The following is a 20,000-nucleotide window of genomic DNA, read 5'->3' on the forward strand; positions in this document are numbered from 1 at the left end:
TATCTTCATGCTGTGGCTGATCAACTTTATACCATCCTGCACCACTCCTACATACTTCTCTGCAACTTCTGACTTCCTCATACAATACCACACTTCCTCTCTTGGCACCCTGTCATATGCTTTCTCTAAATCTACAAAGACACAATGCAACTCTTTCTGGCCTTCTCTATACTTCTCCATCAACACTCTCAAAGCAAACATCACATCTGTGGTGCTCTTTCATGGCATGAAACCATACTGCCGCTGCTGCTGATCATCACCTCTCCTCCTCTTAACCTAGCTTCTATTACTCTTTCCCATATCTTCATGCTGTGGCTGATCAACTTTATACCTCTGTAGTTGCTACAGTTCTGCACATCACCCTTGATCTTGAAAATCGGTACCAGTATGCTTCTTCTCCACTCCTCAGGCCTCCTCTCACTTTCCAGGATTGTGTTAAACAATCTAGTTAAAAACTCCACTGCCATCTCTCCTAAACACCTCCATACCTCCACAGGTATGTCATCAGGACCAACTGCCTTTCCACTCTTCATCCTCTTCATAGCTGCCCTCACTTCCTCCTTGCTAATCCGCTGAACTTCCTGATTCACTATCCCCACATCATCCAACCTTCTCTCTCATTTTCTTCATTCATCAGCCCCTCAAAGTACTCCTTCCACCTTCTCAGCACACTCTCCTCGCTTGTCAGCACATTTCCATCTCTATCCTTCATCATCCTAACTTGCTGCACATCCTTCCCAGCTTGGTCCCTCTGTCTAGCCAATCGGTACAAGTCCTTTTCTCCTTCCTTAGTGTCTAACCTGTCATACAACTCACCATATGCCTTTTCCTTTGCCTTTTCCTCCTCTCTCTTCACTTTACGCTGCATCTCCTTGTACTCCTGTCTACTTTCTTCATCTCTCTGACTATCCCACTTCTTCTTTGCCAACCTCTTCCTCTGTATACTTTGCTGTACTTCCTCCTTCCACCACCAAGTCTCCTTGTCTTCCTTCCTCTGTCCTGATGACACCCCAAGTACCTTCCTAGCTGTCTCCCCCACTATTTCTGCAGTGGTTGTCCAGCCATCTGGCAGCTCTTCACTACCACCCAGTGCCTGTCTTAACTCCTGCCTGAGAACATTCACAGACTCCATCATGTCAGCCAGCTCTCTCCCTTTACCAGTCATAGTGCCAACATTCAAAGTTCTGACTCTCACCTCCACACTCCTACCCTTCCTCCTCTCTAGCTGCCTCTGGACATGCCTTCCCCCTCTCCTTCTCCTTCACCCAACAGTAGCAGAGTTTCCACCGGCACCCTGCTGGTTAACAGCACCGGTGGTGGTCGTTGGTAACCCGGGCCTCGACCGATCCGGTATGGAAATCTGATTTTTGATCTGCACATCTGATTTGGCAAAGGCTTTACGCCGGATGCCCATCCTGATACAACCCTCCCCATTTATCCGGGCTTGGGACCGGCACTAAGAATGACCTGGCCTGTGCCTCCTCAGTGGTGGGCTAACACTGTTGCCAGTGTGTTATTGTAATTTCCCCTTTACAGTACCTTAATTGTACACGTGTTTTACAGTAGGATTCCCTTACCACAGTTAAATTGTACAGTATAATACTCTTACTGTAACTTTCCTTTACAGTATAATACCCTTAAACGTACTTTTACGGTGTAATAACCTTACAGCGATTATATTTCACAGCATCTCTTACAAAATATGCTATAATTGTAATTTGCTGAACGGTACTGATAAGAGGGGTTACGCGGTGTCAAGATAACTGCAGATGATGTGTTGATAGTGGGGGAGGGCGACACGGATGATGAAGGTGTACAAGACCATGACAGGAGGCTGAGAACGCTGCTAGAGAGATGCAGAGGGGGGAATTTGAAACTCTATCCAAAGAAGCTACCGCTCAGGCGTACAGAGGTGTAATACATTGGACATCAGTGAGCATCACTGCCAGCTGTTTCCAGCTTCCGCCTTTGTGAGTCGGCTTCGTAAAATCGATAACTGTTGTTTTTTCTCTTATTATCTCTTCTCTATATTCTGCCCTAACCTCTTCATTTGTTCTACTGATTTAGCTATTTTCTGTGCTTAATTCACTTATCGCTAGATTCTCTAGTTTTCTTTCTCATACGACGCTTGTGTTTAGTAGGCAGCTTCTCGTTCCTAGTTTGTTGCTAGCTTTTAGCTTAGCCTAGCTTAGCAGTTAGCTCTATTGCATTCGCAGTCAAAGCAGCCTCGTTAAAACGATGGTTTGTGGTGACTGCTCCGTAGTTACAGACAGGTTGTCTCTACTAGAGAGACGTGTCCGTGAGTTAGAGCAGCTGGCCCAGGCGTCATCGGCCTGGGTCTGCTGGCCCGCTGAGGAGCCCGTGTTAACGTGTCGGAGCAACAGGTCCGGCTGCAGGAGGAGTGGGCTTGGGGACCGGCGAGCCGGTCGCCCAGCAGCTGCTGCTGAGCAGGCTCAGACCCCCGGTGCGGAATTGGAGTGCTGCTGCTGCCAGCGGCAGGAGAAGGGGACCAGATGACGCTGACAGTGGCAGGAGAAGGGGACCAGATGACGCTGACGGTGGCAGGAGAAGGGGACCAGATGACGCTGACGGTGGCAGCCGTCCAGACCGCCAGCAACGAGGAGAGGTTGTTCTCGTTGACCACGCAGCAACTGAGGCAGCAGCAGGAGGCAGACATGGCCCTGGCACTGGTGAGAGGCTGGCTGGAGATGGGACGGTGCCCCGAGTGGACAGAGGTGTCAGCACTGAGGCCTGAGGTAAAGGCCTACCACTCTCAATGGGGCAACTTTGAGCTCCACAACGGGTTGGCGTACCGGATGTGGCAAGCTCCTGGACGACGGAGCGGCCTCCAGCAGTTATTGGTGCCCCGTGTGGCATGGTGCTAGTTCCAGCAGCATCAGGAGGCATTTGACCGACTCAGGTTGTGCTTATCCAGGCCACCGGTATTGGCATACTACAACACCAAGGAGCCAGTCACACTCACCTGTGACGCATCATGCTATGGACTCGGAGCAGCATGCATGCAAAACAGCAGGCCGGTAGCATTCGCATCACGTACCCTCAGAGATATGGCGACACGATACGCCCAAATAGAAAAAGAACTTCTAGCTGTCATGTTTGCTTGCACAAAATTCAAAAACTATGTCTACGGAAAGTCCACAATCGTGGAAACCGACCATCAACCTCTGGTGACAATCCTAAAGAAGTCCATTCACATTGCCCCTGCCCGTCTCCAGAGAATGCTACTCCGCCTACAGAGCTATGACATCAGCTTGGTATACAAAAAGGGCAAGCACATGTACCTGGCTGACACTCTCTCAAGAGCTCCAAATGCACAAGTCTCCAAGAGCCCTGCTGAAAACGATGCTCATGAAGTCATGTCGGTGAGTAACATCTCCACAGCTCGCCTAGAAGAACTCAGACGGCACACAGCAGAGGGCGAAGTGCTACAAACCCTCGGTGCAGTCATTCAAAGAGGATGGCCCACCAGAGAAAGCCAGCTCAAGCCTGCTGTCATTCCTTTCTTCCCCTATGGAGGGAGACAAACTCACAGTGGAGGGAGGGATCGTCATGAAAGGCCACAAAACAGTCATTCCCCAGTCTCTGCGCAGAGTACATCAACATCATGCACAAAGGCCACCCAGGTGTTGAAGCAACTAAGTGCAGAGCTAGAGGCATCATATTTTGGCCGGCAATGTCAAACGACATCACCGAAGAGCTACTCACATGAGCAGTATGTAAGAGCACCAGGTCCCGCCAGCAAAAGGAACCTCTGCAACTCCAGTCAGTTCCAGATCTCCCATGGTCCATAGTAGCCACAGACATGTTCGAATGGCGTGGCAAACGCTACCAAGAGTTCGTAGATTCATATTCTGGCTGGTTCGAATTTGACCTTCTCCGTGACCTAACATCATCAGCTGTGATATCCAAATTGAAAAGACACTTTTCGGACCATGGCATACCGCACACCCTCTTCTCTGACAATGCTGGGCAATACACCAGTCAGCGTTTCAAGAATTTTGCCAAACAATGGGATTTTGTCCATACCACCAGCAGTCCCGAATTCCCACAATCCAACGGGCTCGCAGAGAGAGCGGTCCGCAGTACCAAGCAGCTGATGGAGAAATCCCATAGAGATGAATCTGACGTCTTCTTCAATCTCCCGAATCTCAGAAACATCCCCCGCAATTTCAACACTGGGCTCCCCTGCTGAACGTCTGATGCCAAGGCAGACACGCACAGCCATTCCAGTGTGTACCGAACTACTGGAACCGGTTCCGAAGGACACCCGGCGAGTCAGCGCCCAGCTCCTCAACAAAAGGCTCACTCTAAAACACCAGTACGACCAGTCAAGTCGCCCACTACAGCCTTTAACAGAGGACAGGTGGTTCGTATGCAGACCCCCAAAGGATACGAGCAACATGAGACTGTAAAGAAGAGGAGCAAGGAGCCACGCCCTTACGTCCTCCAGTCCAACGGGACGACATACAGGAGGAGAAGGGAGCTATGGAGAACCCTTCCTGTGTATGACGTGGTTCATGTGAGAGTCACCAATGTGCAGCACGTTATGTAACGTTAACTGAATATGTGCATTAAGTCGTTCCACTTATGCACTTATGGTGAGTCCATGGTTTATGACTATGCCTACTTCTTAAAGTGATGTATTCGTCCATCTTGATTTACAGTTGGGTCGTTGTAACTTTATCCAGGAGTAGCCTCACGGGGGGGGGGGGGCTGTTTACTGAAGTCATAAAACCACATAGAAGCGTGTTGTAATGTTTACATTGCGCGGTGTTATTGTGTTTTATATGAGAGGCGTGAGCTCAAGGTGAGGCATGTAATCATCTGACTCCATGATTGTACTGTTTGTCCACCACGAGCCACCGTGCCTCTAGGTGTGTGTGTGTGTGTGTGTGTGTGTGTGTGTGTGTGTGTGTGTGTGTGTGTGTGTGTGTGTGTGTGTGTCTATTGACGTGCTCTGTGATCTACTAGTTCGTCCTTACCAGGCACACTAAGCAAGATTACGGGCGTCATGTGAGCACGCTGTTTGGTGTTAATAAACCAACGGGTTGGTTACAAGTCAGCGGGGTCACTGACTCACACACACACACACACACACACACACACACACACAACAGAACAGAACAACCAACCACGGTAACGGTCCGCTAACCGTCTTTCTTAGAGCGATTTGTACGGCATGTCCTTCATTCATGAAGATCTAGCCAGCCAGATGAGCTACTGACTTGGGAACACCAGCTCACGCCGCTCCCAGAGGGTGAAACGAGAACAGCTTTGCCCTCCGTAATAGGTGGTCGGGAAGATGACGTGAAGAAGAAGTGGCCTCGTATCACGGACGGTAGCATTCTTAGCTACTTTGCTGAGTCCGTCGCCTGTGATGGTGAGGTGATGAGCAAGTTAAAAAGCTCGGAGGCGTATCAATACCTACGCAGCAATAAAGTCTGCCGGGTGTTACTTAAGGATTCTGGAATCGACCTTGTGTAGCTAAAAGCACACATGGAGCCGGGTCAGAGCCTGCAGGAGTGTCCTCGGGAGGCCTGGGTGCAGCAGCATGAGTGGCGGGTGACATCCAGACAGGGGTTGTTGCAGGGCCAGGACGCTCTTGCAGTCATGCAGCAGCAGTTGTGTGGAAGGTGAGGAAGTAAAGACTTGAAGAGACAAGACAACTGATTTTACTGTCATGTGTTTACAAAGACATGTGCTGAACCGCAAACGGTGCCGTACTTCCACTAATCCACTGCCCAGCACCACGCTGCTGCTGCCGCCGCCGCCGCCGCCGCCGCCGCCGCCGCCGCCGCTGCCGCTGCCGCCGCCGCTGCTGCTGCTGCTGCTGCTACTGCTACTGCTGCTACTGCTACTGCTGCTGCTGCTACTACTGCTGCTGCTGCTGCTGCTGCTGCTGCTGCTTTGTCAGGGTTGTTGTTGTTGTTGTGACATACAGCCGCAAATCTCACAACTAATGGGATTGCTACTTAAAGTAAATTGTTGTTGATCAGGGTTTTTCTACCCTCTTTCTTCTTTCTCGTTAGGCAACATTGCTGAAGTCCCTGTGTGACCACCTGCACCGGTATATCTGTCTCTGGTGTTGGCTGATAACAAGCAAGACCTCTTGTTCTGCACTTTCTTTCTTTGTATTTTCAATGCTGTTGAAAATAAAAATCTCACAACTACGTACGTTTAGTCAAGTACTGTGCTTGAGTACAATTTTGAGATACTTATACATTAGCAAGGAGGAAGTGAGGGCAGCTACGAAGAGGATGAAGAGTGGAAAGGCAGTTGGTCCTGATGACATACCTGTGGAGGCATGGAGGTGTTTAGGAGAGACGGCAGTGGGGTTTTTAACTAGATTGTTTAACACAATCTTGGAAAGTGAGAGGATGCCTGAGGAGTGGAGAAGAAGCATACTGGTACCGATTTTCAAGAACAAGGGCGATGTGCAGAACTGTAGCAACTACAGAGGTATAAAGTTGATCAGCCACAGCATGAAGATATGGGAAAGAGTAATAGAAGCTAGGTTAAGAGGAGAGGTGATGATCAGCAGCAGCGGCAGTATGGTTTCATGCCATGAAAGAGCACCACAGATGTGATGTTTGCTTTGAGAGTGTTGATGGAGAAGTATAGAGAAGGCCAGAAAGAGTTGCATTGTGTCTTTGTAGATTTAGAGAAAGCTTATGACAGGGTGCCGAGAGAGGAAGTGTGGTATTGTATGAGGAAGTCAGAAGTTGCAGAGAAGTATGTAGGAGTGGTGCAGGATATGTATGAGGGAAGTGTGACAGTGGTGAGGTGTGTGGTTGGAATGACAGATGGGTTCAAGGTGGAGGTGGGATTACATCAAGGATCGGCTCTGAACCCTTTCTTGTTTGCAATGGTGATGGACAGGTTGATGGACAAGATCAGGCAGGAGTCTCCGTGGGCTATGATGTTTGCTGGGGACATTGTGGTCTGTAGGGAGAGTAGGGTGCAGGTGGAGGAGAGCCTGGAGAGGTGGAGGTATGCACTGGAGACAAAAGGAATGAAAGTCAGTAGGAGCAAGACGGAATACATATGCATGAATGAGAGGGAGGACAGTGGAATGGTGAGGATGCAAGGAGTGGAGGTGATGAAGGTGTATGAGTTTAAATACTTGGGGTCAACTGTCCAAAGTAACGGGGAGTGCAGTAGAGAGGTGAAGAAGAGAGTGCAGGCAGGGTGGAGTGGGTGGAGAAGGGTGTCAGGAGTGATGTGTGACAGAAGGGTACCAGCAAGAGTTAAAGGGAAGGTTTACAAGATGGTAGTGAGACCAGCTATGTTATATGGTTTGGAGACAGTGGCACTGATGAAAAGACAGGAGGAGGAGCTGGAGGTGGCAGAGGTGAAGATGATAAGATTTTCACTGGGAGTGATGAAGAAGGACAGGATTAGGAAGGAGTATATTAGAGGGACAGCTCAGGTTGGATGGTGTGGAGACAAAGCAAGAGAGACAAGATGGAGATGGTGTGGACATGTGTGGAGGAGAGATGCTGGGTATACTGGGAGAAGGATGCTGAATATGGAGCTGCCAGGGAAGAGGAGAAAAGGAAGGCCAAAGAGGAGGTTTATGGATGTGGTGAGGGAGGACATGCAGGTGGCTGGTGTGACAGAGGAAGATGCAGAGGACAGGAAGAAATGGAAACGGATGATCCGCTGTGGCGCCCCCTAACGGGAGCAGCCGAAAGTAGTAGTAGATTCTTGGTCCATCTCCCTCAGCCATGAAGAGACTCGGCTCAGTCCAAATTGTGATACTCTATCAGCCTCCTGGCTGTTACTCGTTATTTCTTGAAGAATTTGTCTCAGGCCTTGTTACTCACTCTGATGAGATTCTAACTCTTGGTGATTTCAGTATTCATCTGAATAAGGCTTGGGGAATAATCTAGCTGGTGGGCGCGTTTGGCGTGACGTTTCCCCACCTCTGGTTGTTTCGTCTGTCCCCCTCTGCACGGATGAGAGTGAGAAGTGTTTCCCTGGGGTTTTTCCAGCTTGTGCTGTAACACGCTTTATGAGTCGCGCGGCTGCTGTGGGTCCTCTGGTGGTCCCTTGTCCAGTGGATGATAACTCCAGTGATCACCTGTCTAAACTTCCCGGTTCAGTTACTCGAGATGACCTCGTCAGAGAACAGAAAGCTGACCCTAAATTAGCAGACTTGTTTGACCAGGTTCTCTCTGCTGGTGAGGTAGAGAGTGCTGCTGGTGGCTATTACCTCCAAGATCAGTTACTAGTAAGGAAATAGGTTCCTCATGGGGATTGTTTTGTTAGAGATCCGGTCGTCCAGATTGTAGTGCCCCATGCGTTCCAAAAGAACGTCTTGCAGGCTTTGCATGACATGGCGGGTAATCTGGGTGTTAAGAAAATGCATGATCACATTTTGCGTAATTTCTATTGGCCTCGGTTAAAGGCTGATATTTCTGCCTATATTCGAACGTGCCATACCTGCCAGTTGACTGGAAAACCTAATCGGGTAATAAAGCATGCTCCACTCTATCCTATCCCTGCTATCAGTACACCTTTTGAGCACTTGATCATTGACTGTGTTGGTCCACTACCCCGGTCGAAGTCAGGCAGCATGTACGTATCTTCTGACCGTGATGTGTCAGGCCACCGTGACATACCTCAGTAAGGTGGTTAGACAGGGTCAGGTGTGTCCAGTGCGCGCAAAAGTGGCCGCTATCGATCTGTACCCTGTCCCGTCGACCATGAAAGAGCTTCAACACTTTCTAGGGTTGGGGGGTTACTACCGTGGGTTCTGTCGGAACTTTCCATGGTTGTGGCTCCCCTGACTAGTTTGCTTAAGGCTAAGGACAAATTTGAGTGGGATCGATCATGTCGGCTGGCATTTGAGAATGTTAAATAACTTTTGACCTCGGGTCCAGTTCTAGCTGTGCCTAGATTCGATGTTCCGTTTTCATTCCAGGTGGAAACCAGCAACGTTGGGGCTGGTACTGTGCTGCTGCAGGCAGATGGTTCGGGGGTGGATCGACCCATTAGTTTTTTCTCTAAAAAGTTCAACACCTACCAGCTAAACTACTCGATGATCGAGAAGGAGGCGCTTACGCTGATCCACTTTGAGATTTATGTGGGGTCAGGGGTCGTTCCGTTAGTGGTTTATACAGACCATAACTCCCTTGTGTTCCTGAGGTCCATGCTGTGCCCAAATCAGAGGGTCATGGGTGGTGCCTGTTTTTGCAGGCGTACCACTTGGACATGCGTCACATTAAGGGGCAGGACAGTGTTGTGGTGGATGCTCTTTCCCATGCCCCTGCTCCCTGAGTTGGGTCAGGGCACAGCTAGTATTTGTGTTCTGTGTTGTGTGTTTGTACTGTCCTGTCTGTCTCTGTCTCCCTACCTCCTCTGTCTCCGTCCTCTGCCTCTCTCGCCCCTCTTAAATTTGCTTCCTAGGGCCCTTGGTTGCTGAGGGGTGGGGAGTCTGCCAGGGGAGGTGACTGGAGGGGGCGGAGGTTGTCCCAGGTCAGGCCAGTATTTTGTTTGTTTGGTTTTTTTACTTGGTTTGATTTGTTTGTGTCTTGCTTGTTTTGTTGTTGTGCCTGTTAGTTTCGGGCCCTTTATGGTCCTCGATTTGGGGGGGGGGGGGGGGTTACGGCCTCCTCTTCCTGCCTGCTGCCTTTGTCTCTGTTCAGTTTCAGGTTGGCAGTTTTCGCACTTTGTTGTTCCCGTGCTCCGGGGAGGCTTCCGGGGGATCTGTGCGCTTCCTGACACTTCTGGATCTCACTGCTTCCTCTCTCCGACCAGCACATTGTTTTTTGAACTTTATTCATCTTTTTTTTATTATTGAATATTTTTATTATTATTGTAACCCTCGACTTGTCTCCCTTCTTTTGTTACGGCCCTTGAGCCGGGGTTGTAACAGAGGGACCGTTCAAGTTGGACGGTTTGGAGACAAAGCAAGAGAGACAAGATGGAGATGGTGTGGACATGTGTGGAGGAGAGATGCTGGGTATACTGGGAGAAGGATGCTGAATATGGAGCTGCCAGGGAAGAGGAGAAGAGGAAGGCCAAAGAGGAGGTTTATGGATGTGGTGAGGGAGGACATGCAGGTGGCTGGTGTGACAGAGGAAGATGCAGAGGACAGGAAGAAATGGAAACGGATGATCCGCTGTGGCGCCCCCTAACGGGAGCAGCCGAAAGTAGTAGTAGATTCTTGGTCCATCTCCCTCAGCCATGAAGAGACTCGGCTCAGTCCAAATTGTGATACTCTATCAGCCTCCTGGCTGTTACTCGTTATTTCTTGAAGAATTTGTCTCAGGCCTTGTTACTCACTCTGATGAGATTCTAACTCTTGGTGATTTCAGTATTCATCTGAATAAGGCTTGGGGAATAATCTAGCTGGTGGGCGCGTTTGGCGTGACGTTTCCCCACCTCTCGAAGGAGGACGACTTGATGAGCCGACACAGGCACCAGTTACTCATGATGAAAGAGCTCGACGCACTAATAAGTATGTACAGACTCACTCTCTGGCACAACATCCTCTTCAGCCATATTCAGATATACAGACAGAGCAGTCACCCTCCAAAGACCCAGACCACAATCACTAAAGTCAACCTCCTCATTACAACTCAAAAAAATATCTGGGGAGCGATGCATGTAAAAAGTGAGAGACCAGACCAGTTGAGTAATGTAAGGCAAATATATTTATCCTCTCCTCCTGCGTCTCACTCTCCTCCTTTGTCTCAAAAGCATCCTTCGAAAGAAACTGTCTCTGCGCCACCACAAACACCCGACTTGGTAAGATACCTGGTCCGAAAAGAGATGGCGAGCTCTGGGCTGTTGAACTTTGACGACAGACCAGAAAACTGCTGGGCTTGGAAAACATCGTTTCAAAACATCATAAGAGATCTCCACCTGACTGTTAGTGAGGAACTCGACCTACGTACTAAATGGCTCGGCCCAGAATCATCACTACAAGCAAAACGGATTATGTTAGTTCATGTTCACAACCCATCAGCAGGTGTCAACATGATATGGCGGCGCCTAGAAGACTGCTATGGATGCCCTGAGGTGATTGAGGACGCTCTTTTTAAACATCTTGAAGACTTCCCTCACACCTCCAAAAAGTTGCTCGTCAACTAAGAGAGTTAGGAGATGTACTCCTGGAAGTGGAGTTGGCAAAGTCTGGTGGGCTCCTACCTGGACTCGCATACCTCGACACAGCACGGGGAGTTAATCCCATAGTCGAAAAGCTCCCACACAGCACAGGAGAGATGGATCACCCAAGGCTCTAAGTACAAAGAAGACCATTGCGTCCCTTTTCCACCCTTCATCTTCTTTGCGAGGTTCGTCTGCAACCAAGCAAAGATCAGAAATGATCCAAGCTTTGCATTCTCCTCATCCTGCAGCTCGAGTTATGCAAAAGCAGAGAAAGCTGGCAAGTTCCGAACCAGATCTAGATGGCGAGATTCGACCCCTGGTGACAACACCTGTAACCAAGACCACAGAGCAGCCCCTCGGGTCACACAGGTTTTAGCGCTTCTCAAGCTGGAAGTCTCTCTTGAGAGGTATTACAACACTTACTCACATAGCAAGGTCATTCTCCAACAGGTCACACACAGATGACTGCAAAGGCTGGCACAGCTATAGACAGCCTTGCGCCACAGAACGTTCACAAGCCAAGACATCTATCATAAAAGCTGTACAGCAAGAAACATATACAGAAGAGTTCAAGACTCTGACACAGGAGGGGAAGGTTTCACGGCAAAGCCTTCTAAAGACATTGGACCCCTTCATTGACGAGGAGGGGTTGATGAGATTTGGCGGTCGTGTCCACTCAGCTGACATCTCAGACCAGGAAAAGTATCCGATGATACTTCCAGCCTGTCACCACGTGTCCACTCCGCTAGTCCGTCACTACCACAGCCAAGTAGCCCACCAAGGCCGCCATTTTACTGAAGGCGCACTGCATACTGCGGGACTTTGGCTTGTCGAATAGATAGGAATCAAGTTTATTACTGTTATTATCACTACTGTATTAACTAGTACTGATAGGCCAAGTGTATCAAGACACAATAGGTTGTTTGTGGAGTGTAAATGATTCACGTCATCCTCATCATCATCTCATGAATAAACTGCAGATTTTCATTCATTGTTTTTATTCAGTTTTACAGCAGTGTGGCCGATGCTAAAGTATCTTTATATTTCTAGACCAGGTGGTTTACTGGATCTTCATGTGGGGTCTTGATTCAGAAGCTCTTCGCTCCTGTCGTCCGACTGCATGTTGTGTTCTGAGCTCATCTGCTGCTTGTCGGGCTGCTCATCTGTTCGCTCATTAGCATACTGCTTAATTAATACAATGATGAACTTTCAGCATCTTTGGTTTCAGGAAAGATCTGAGGTTATGGTTCAGCTTTGGGTTCAGGATCAGATTCAGGATCAGGATCAGGATCGGGATGAAGATTTTAGTTGCATTCATTTCCTTTGATGAGAAAGAATGTTCCGATAGCCACACCCAGCAGACCCACCGTCAGACCCAATCCACAAAACACCGAGGGTCCAATACCCGGCTGGTTCTGCTCCACTTCTAAAAAGAACACACACACACACACACACACACACACACACACACACACACACACACACACACACACCCTTTAGAGGCCGGGTTCAGACAATAATTTAGAAATAACGTTCGGGTTCGGTCACGTCGGCCTCGAGTTCTTCTGGTGACCATATAACGCTAGAGTTTACGTGACAATGCTGAACCCAACACAGGCTGTTTCAGGCAGTGAAAGTAGTGTAATTTTATACATGTAGGTGAAGAGCATTGTCGTGCCTCCTCGTGGTTATTTTAAAGACTGCTGTCGTTTTAAAGTCATTGTTTCCTATTGGTCATTTGCGATCACATGGTTAGGGTCATAGTTCAGACCAGCCATGTTGTTTTTGAGATCTGCGTGGTAATGTGCTCCAGAGCATTCTTTGTTTAATCCATGGCATCCGCCGGTGTTGAGCCTTGGAGAAGCTTTGTTCGTAAGTTTATAATATATGTTACATATTTATAGATAAGGATTGATGAATATTTTGTTGTTTTATTTAATACTTGTAAAGCTTTATAGATAGTTACCTAAACCCTTGTTTGTCACATTTAGTGCAGCCATCTGTCTAGTTTTGTTGTAATAAGCAAGTATTTACATTTCTACACTCTTTTTATGTACATTAAGAAAATTTTCTTCTGTATTTATTTTCACTTTCACAGAGTTTTGGCATTGTAAGAAAGCAACTTGAAGATTAACAAGTAAACAGCCTTCAACTTTACTTCCACGTCTGAGTCATCATTAACCCTTTCAGTGCCTAGCACATCTGTTTAGCTTTCTGTCACTTCGTGTAGAGCCACGCACGCAGGGGACAGAATAAGTAGCCTAGCTAAGGGTGGAGGACGTTAAACAAGTAGCCTAGCTAAGGGTGGAGGACGTTAAACAAGTAGCCTAGCTAAGGGTGGAGGACGTTAAACAAGTAGCCTAGCTACTAAGGGTGGAGGACGTTAAACAAGTAGCCTAGCTACTAAGGGTGGAGGACGTTAAACAAAATTTGGGAGTTTAAAACTACCAAAAGCCATGCAGGTATTTTGGTGCTTCCGTGCTTCAGCTTACATTAACTGCATCGGGCTCGGTTCGGGTTCGGAGGAGCAACGCGGCCTGAGCCTCACTCCAACACACACACACTTAGCCTGACTTATGGTCTGTCAGTGTGACCGTAGGGTTCCTGTCGACACCTCGGGAGCTGTGGTTGGTTTATCTGGCTGTTTACCTGCTGTCTTTCCGTCTCATATTTAGCGAACGTGCCTCAACACGTCCACCCGTCTACACACCTTCTCCTCTCCGTTATCATTCTCTTATTCTCAGTAATGCAAACCAAATGAGCTTTGTACTTAGCTAGCAAAACCACTTCCATTGCTAACCTTCTGTTCAGTGCCTTTCTGACCAGCGAATATGACAGAATTAGTGGTAGGCGAAAATGAACGAACGAATCTTTTTAGTGTCCGGTATGTACCGGGTCAGCCTGTCGAACCCGACTTTTCCCCACTCATACTGACCACGCCCACTCATACTGACCACGCCCAATCGCTGTTATCATCGGGTATTCGCCCTCCTGCTTGCTGCCTGCTACGGCGGTGCAGTCGCTCAAGACATAGGAAGCGGGACAACCAGTGAATGAACGGGAATCCTTGTCTTGAACGAGGACGTCAATGAGTGAATGACTCAAGTCGAGACAGCCTGGCAGCTACTCACTGACCGAGATCAAATGGACCGGGCTCTCGAACTGGGAGGTATGAGTGAACGAGAAGCGACTGACTCGGACTCGAGTCGAGACAGATGGAAGCTTAAACTGCAGGAGATCAAACGAACTTCTCTCTCAAACTAGGACGTCTGCTACTTGTCCCTCAAAAAGAACGACAGGTCATTGGTCAGTGACATTTCTGTAACAGCGTGCTGAGTTTACATAGCCTACCTACACACACATGAAATCCTGAATCAATACATTAAAATGAATATTCGATCTTTATTAAAGTTGTTAAACTTATACGTGATGACTGTGGATGCACTGCAGAGAAGTTTGGTGGGGCGGGCAGCACTCGCTGTGGAACGTGCATGCACTATAACGCAGTGTCGTGGACAAACGGACGCCATATTTTGCAAAAAGTGTCAAAACTCGAAAGGTTCCATACATTTACATGTAGCAACTCTAAGGAACCGATTCTGTGGAAAGAATCAGTCCGCCCATCACTGGAGAGAAGGTAGACGTGATTATTTTACTTTGCCACCTGCTCTGTCTGCATGCTGTGGTGTAACATGCACCACGCTGCCATCTAGTTTGTGGCGGTGCTGTAAAGTCCAAGGTGTATCTTGGTTGTAATATAAATAAAAACTGCACAGGAACCCTCGGTCACCTCGACATGGAATCAGGTGTATGTTCATTTGATCAGCGGAGCCAGAGGAGGAGATTTTTCAGCTCTAGGATCAGATGTACTACAGGACTCTATGAAGGTGATAGAGGACTTGTTCTAAAGTCTCTGTGTTCTGAGCTCAGGTGTGTGAGAACAGGAGTGTGTGAGGGAATGCATCAGGGTTCCTCACCCCAGACCCGGGTCAGAGATTGGCTCAGCGCTCGGTGCTCCACGCTGCAGCTGTAGATGTCGCCCAGCTCTGGTGTGAACGTCAGTATGGAAAACTGGTTGAAGGTGCCGTCGCTGTTGGGGAAGGGAGTGTTGAGACTGATTCCTCCTGTCACGTTCTGGTTGTTTCTGGTCCAGTAGACTTGGACCGGTGCAGGGTAGAACCCGGTCACGTGACAGATGAGGTGGTTCTCCTTTCCGATTTCTACCACGTCTTTGGTGTAGACGGTGGAGTGAGGCTCATCTGTTCAACCAAAGAAACATCTGGAATTAAATCTTCAATCTCTAATTAAAACATCTGTCCAACCAAGGAAACATCTGGAATGAATGGTCATGTTTCACAGATGAAACACTAATTAAATCTAATATCTCACGTATAAAAGATATTGAGGTGAGCCGGCGTGGAAGCAGACGTCTCCTTCTAACCGCGGCTGCCGTGCCCCATACACCGCACGACCCCGGGAGTGCTCTTTATTTACACAACGCCCAGAGCAAACGACAACTGACAACAACACGACGATGGCCCCTGACGTCACAACCGGTGACATCAGTCCGAGTCATGTCCTACAGTCAGTCAGTCAGTCAGTCAGTCGGTCAGTAAATGGTCTTCTATTTAGTCCAAGTCGAACCCCCAGACAAACAACACAACAAGCACAACATGAACACAACATCACTGAATCTTATTTTAAATCTAACATTAACAGTCCCATCAGCCATTGCGCCCCCAAATCTGATCCCTCACCAGTTGGACACCAGTGAAAAGGTGAAATGGCGGAATTAAATCTGTTATTTCTCACTAATGTGAGGTACTGGAGGAGGCTTCTGGCACTAAAGCTCATTTGCCGTCATTAAACTTGTGTAAGACGATAAACACCAGCTCGTATTAAAACGTGTATTTGTCACTAAAAGAGGTCAATAACAATCTGACCAGCTTTGATTTCTCACTACTCAGACACATTTGCTAAATAACCATGTAATATGGCGTTGGACTTCTCGGTACCGGTGTTGACGATACCGAGCATGTATTTTAACCCGTCGGTGATGAGAACATCTGAAGGGTGGTGGATTTACTCTGCTGCCTTCAGTTGGACTAGGAAGCTGTGCCGTGTGTACCGCATGATCTGCCACAGCTGCTAAGACGGGCCCCTTCGCCCTCGTGTACAACATCTGCAGCTGATACAGCTGTTTCCTGTGGGACGAACACTCATTATCTCCTACTTCCGCCCCCTCCAACAAATGACCCGAGCTGTCGGCCCATAGCTGCTGAACGCTGCTGGGCAGCGGGGCTCCGACTAGAGGGGAACAACTAGTGTGGGTTACCGAGTTTCAGCGGTGGGTTCTTGTAGGCCTGCTGAGCCACCTTCAGGTTTTGTCTGCAGATGCCCTGATTAGCCACAGCCTGCTCATACGCGCCCTCCTGGTAGGTCATGTGGTCTATGAACGGAGGCTGAGGCTCGACCCCCTCCTTCTTGACGAAGTCCGCGTACCACATCTCTTCGCCATCCAGCGTATACACGTCCTCTCCCCGAGTGTCCGAGCAGCCAACGACGTGCACGTCCTTATGGAGCACTGCGGACACAAGCAAGAAAAACACACGTTTCTTTCCTTCCACACCAAGCACCTGCCGCTCGTCTACCGCCATGGTGCATGACGAAGCCTCTGGCTGTCGGCTGGTGCTGGGAGGAGGAGGAGGAGGACAGCACACAGGCAGGACAGGCAGGACAAGACAGGACAGGACAGGACAGGACAGGGTCCATGCCGGACACGCACCGGGTTCCAGCTGCAGCAGCTTAAACCTGCTGCAGCTAGATGGTCTTCACATGGGGCAGCAGCTCACAAGCAAGGCAGCATTTCATCACAAATACACACATCAGCTACTTACTGCCTCCTCTAACACCAAGCAGGCATGAGAGGATGAGGAGGGTCTGTGACACCTTCATCTTCACAACAGGACCGGCGTGACTTCTGACGGACGGGCTGAAAGTTGAAGACTTTAGGGAGAGTCCTCTCTCCGAGTCTCGCCTTCAGTTTGTGGGAACCAATCAGATTAATGCTGCGACGCCTCGTCATCTGTCACCAGGTAGACAGAGAAGGAAACTGCTCGAATCAGACAGAGTGCGCGCGTGTGTATGTGTGCGTGTGTGCGTGTGTGTGTTTGCATTTATGTGTGTAGACGTGTGTTTGTGTCTGTGTTTTGCGCGAATCATGCTGTGTTGTTTTGTGTGTGTGTGACTGCGTGTGTTTCTTTGTTTGTTTGTTTGTTTGTGTGCGCGCGTGTGTGTGTGTGTGTGTGCGTGTGTGTGTGTTTGCATTTATGTGTGTAGATTTGTGTTTGTGTGTCTGTTCTGTGCGAATGTTGCTGTGTTGTTTTGTGTATGTCCGCGCGCGTGACTGCGTGTGTTTCTTTGTGTTTGTTTGTGCGCGCGTGCGTGTGTCTCTTGTGTCTGTGTTTGCGTTTATGTGTGTAGATTTGTGTTTGTGTGTTCCTGCTCCTTCCTACCTCCAGGCCATGGTCAGGCCCTACACCCCCCCCCCCCCACCACCACTTGGCTCTGCTGCCTCGGGTCGCCTGGTTGCCCCGTCGCTCAGAGGCCCCTGCTGCTGATCGACCCGGTCCCGGCTCGGTTCTGTCCTGGCCCACAGTGGTGGACTGAACTCCCCACTGATGTTAGGACAGCGGAGTCCTGCCCATCTTTCAGCGCAGGGTGAAAACTCACCTCTTCTAGAACTACTGGTACCCTGTTACTTGTTCTTAACACTTATTGTATTCACTCATTTAAAACACAAAAACCTCTTTCTGGCGCTTTTACTGTAGCACTGGTGTTGCTCTGAGATGCTTGTTTAGATGCACTATGACCTCTGATGACCAGTAGTTCTCCCGGTCTCCTACGTTACACGATGCTCTTACTGTAAGTCGCTTTGGATAAAAGCGTCGGCTAAATGACTGTAATGTCATGTCATGTCATGTCATGTCATGTCATGTCATGTAATGTCACGTGTCTGTGCTGTGCGAATGTTGCTGTGTTGTTTTGTGTGTGTGTGTGTGTGTGCGCGCGCGCGTTTGTAAGCGCACGCGTTTGTGTGCGCGCAGTGCATGTGTATGAGTGTGTTCGTGCGTGCGTTTGTGTGTATGCGCGTGCGTGTTTGTAACTGCGTGTTTGTGTGCACGCGTGTTTCTGTGTGTGTGTTGTGCGCGCTTGCGCGTTGTTGAGAGTGATTGTGTGTGCGCGCGTGTGTTTGAATGTGTGTTTATGTGCGCGCATGCGCGCGTGTGTGTCCGTGTTTTCGGGGGGGGGGGGTTCACTAGCATAGTCCTACATTGCGGGTCCAGTCTCTGGGGGTTCCACAGACACACGGTAGTGACTCGTTCTGTCCTTACTGTGCATTCAGACGAAGAAAGCTGCACAGAGATAAACAGAACCAGGATAAACCGACAGCTCAGCAGGACGGTGTGAGCAGGTCTTCCAGCCTGGAAGTTCCAGGGCGGGGTACCGGGGTTACACCGGACACACAAGACAGCGAGGGGACGGATTAAGAAATAAAAGAAAACAAACATCATCAAACAGTACAACGGAAAAGTGGACACTGAGACAACTCTGTATACCGAAACACATTCAGCATCATCACCATATGGTGGCTGTGTGTCCCTGATGTGGGGCTGAGACACGGAGCGTGGGGTTGGGCTGAGACACGGAGCGTGGGGTTGGGCTGAGACACGGAGCGTGGGGTTGGGCTGAGACACGGAGCGTGGGGTTGGGCTGAGACACGGAGCGTGGGGATGGGCTGAGACACGGAGCGTGGGGTTGGGCTGAGACACGGAGCGTGGGGTTGGGCTGAGACACGGAGCGTGGGGTTGGGCTGAGACACGGAGCGTGGGGATAGGCTGAGACACGGAGCGTGGGGTTGGGCTGAGACACGGAGCGTGGGGATGGACTGAGACACGGAGCGTGGGTTGGGCTTAGACACGGAGCGTGGGGTTGGGCTGAGACACGGAGCGTGGGTTGGGCTGAGACACGGAACGTGGGGTTGCGCTGAGACACGGAGCGTGGGGATAGGCTGAGACACGGAGCGTGGGGTTGGGCTGAGACACGGAGCGTGGGGATAGGCTGAGACACGGAGCGTGGGGTTGGGCTGAGACACGGAGCGTGGGGATGGGCTGAGACACGGAGCGTGGGGTTGGGCTGAGACACGGAGCGTGGGGTTGGGCTGAGACACGGAGCGTGGGGATAGGCTGAGACACGGAGCGTGAGGTTGGGCTGAGACACGGAGCGTGGGGTTGGGCTGAGACACGGAGCGTGGGTTGGGCTGAGACACGGAGCGTGGGGATAGGCTAAGACACGGAGCGTGGGGTTGGGCTGAGACACGGAACGTGGGGTTGGGCTGAGACACGGAGCGTGGGGATGGGCTGAGACACGGAGCGTGGGGTTGGGCTGAGACACAGAGCGTGGGGATAGGCTGAGACACGGAGCGTGGGGTTGGGCTGAGACACGGAGCGTGGGGTTGGGCTGAGACACGGAGCGTGGGGATGGGCTGAGACACGGAGCGTGGGGATAGGCTGAGACACGGAGCGTGGGTTGGGCTGAGACACGGAGCGTGGGGTTGGGCTGAGACACGGAGCGTGGGGATAGGCTGAGACACGGAGCGTGGGGTTGGGCTGAGACACGGAGCGTGGGGTTGGGCTGAGACACGGAGCGTGGGGTTGGGCTGAGACACAGAGCGTGGGGATAGGCTGAGACACGGAGCGTGGGGTTGTGCTGAGACACGGAGCGTGGGGTTGGGCTGAGACACGGAGCGTGGGTTGGGCTGAGACACGGAGCGTGGGGATAGGCTGAGACACGGAGCGTGG

General features: G+C 50.0%; 1 protein-coding gene across 1 annotated transcript; it reads right to left on the minus strand.

The window, feature by feature from the left end:
- Positions 1 to 12,120: 12,120 nt before the first annotated feature.
- Positions 12,121 to 17,169, minus strand: LOC130130824 (H-2 class II histocompatibility antigen, A-U alpha chain-like). Its single transcript, XM_056300661.1, has 4 exons — positions 17,037 to 17,169; positions 16,475 to 16,723; positions 15,117 to 15,398; positions 12,121 to 12,565 (listed from the first exon to the last, which is right to left on the minus strand). Exons 1-4 carry the CDS (start codon positions 17,092 to 17,094, stop codon positions 12,444 to 12,446), a joined length of 711 nt encoding a protein of 236 aa, XP_056156636.1. The 5' UTR covers positions 17,095 to 17,169; the 3' UTR covers positions 12,121 to 12,443.
- Positions 17,170 to 20,000: the final 2,831 nt, after the last annotated feature.

This window comes from Lampris incognitus, chromosome 20, assembly GCF_029633865.1.
Source record: "Lampris incognitus isolate fLamInc1 chromosome 20, fLamInc1.hap2, whole genome shotgun sequence".
Classification (NCBI taxonomy): domain Eukaryota; kingdom Metazoa; phylum Chordata; class Actinopteri; order Lampriformes; family Lampridae; genus Lampris; species Lampris incognitus.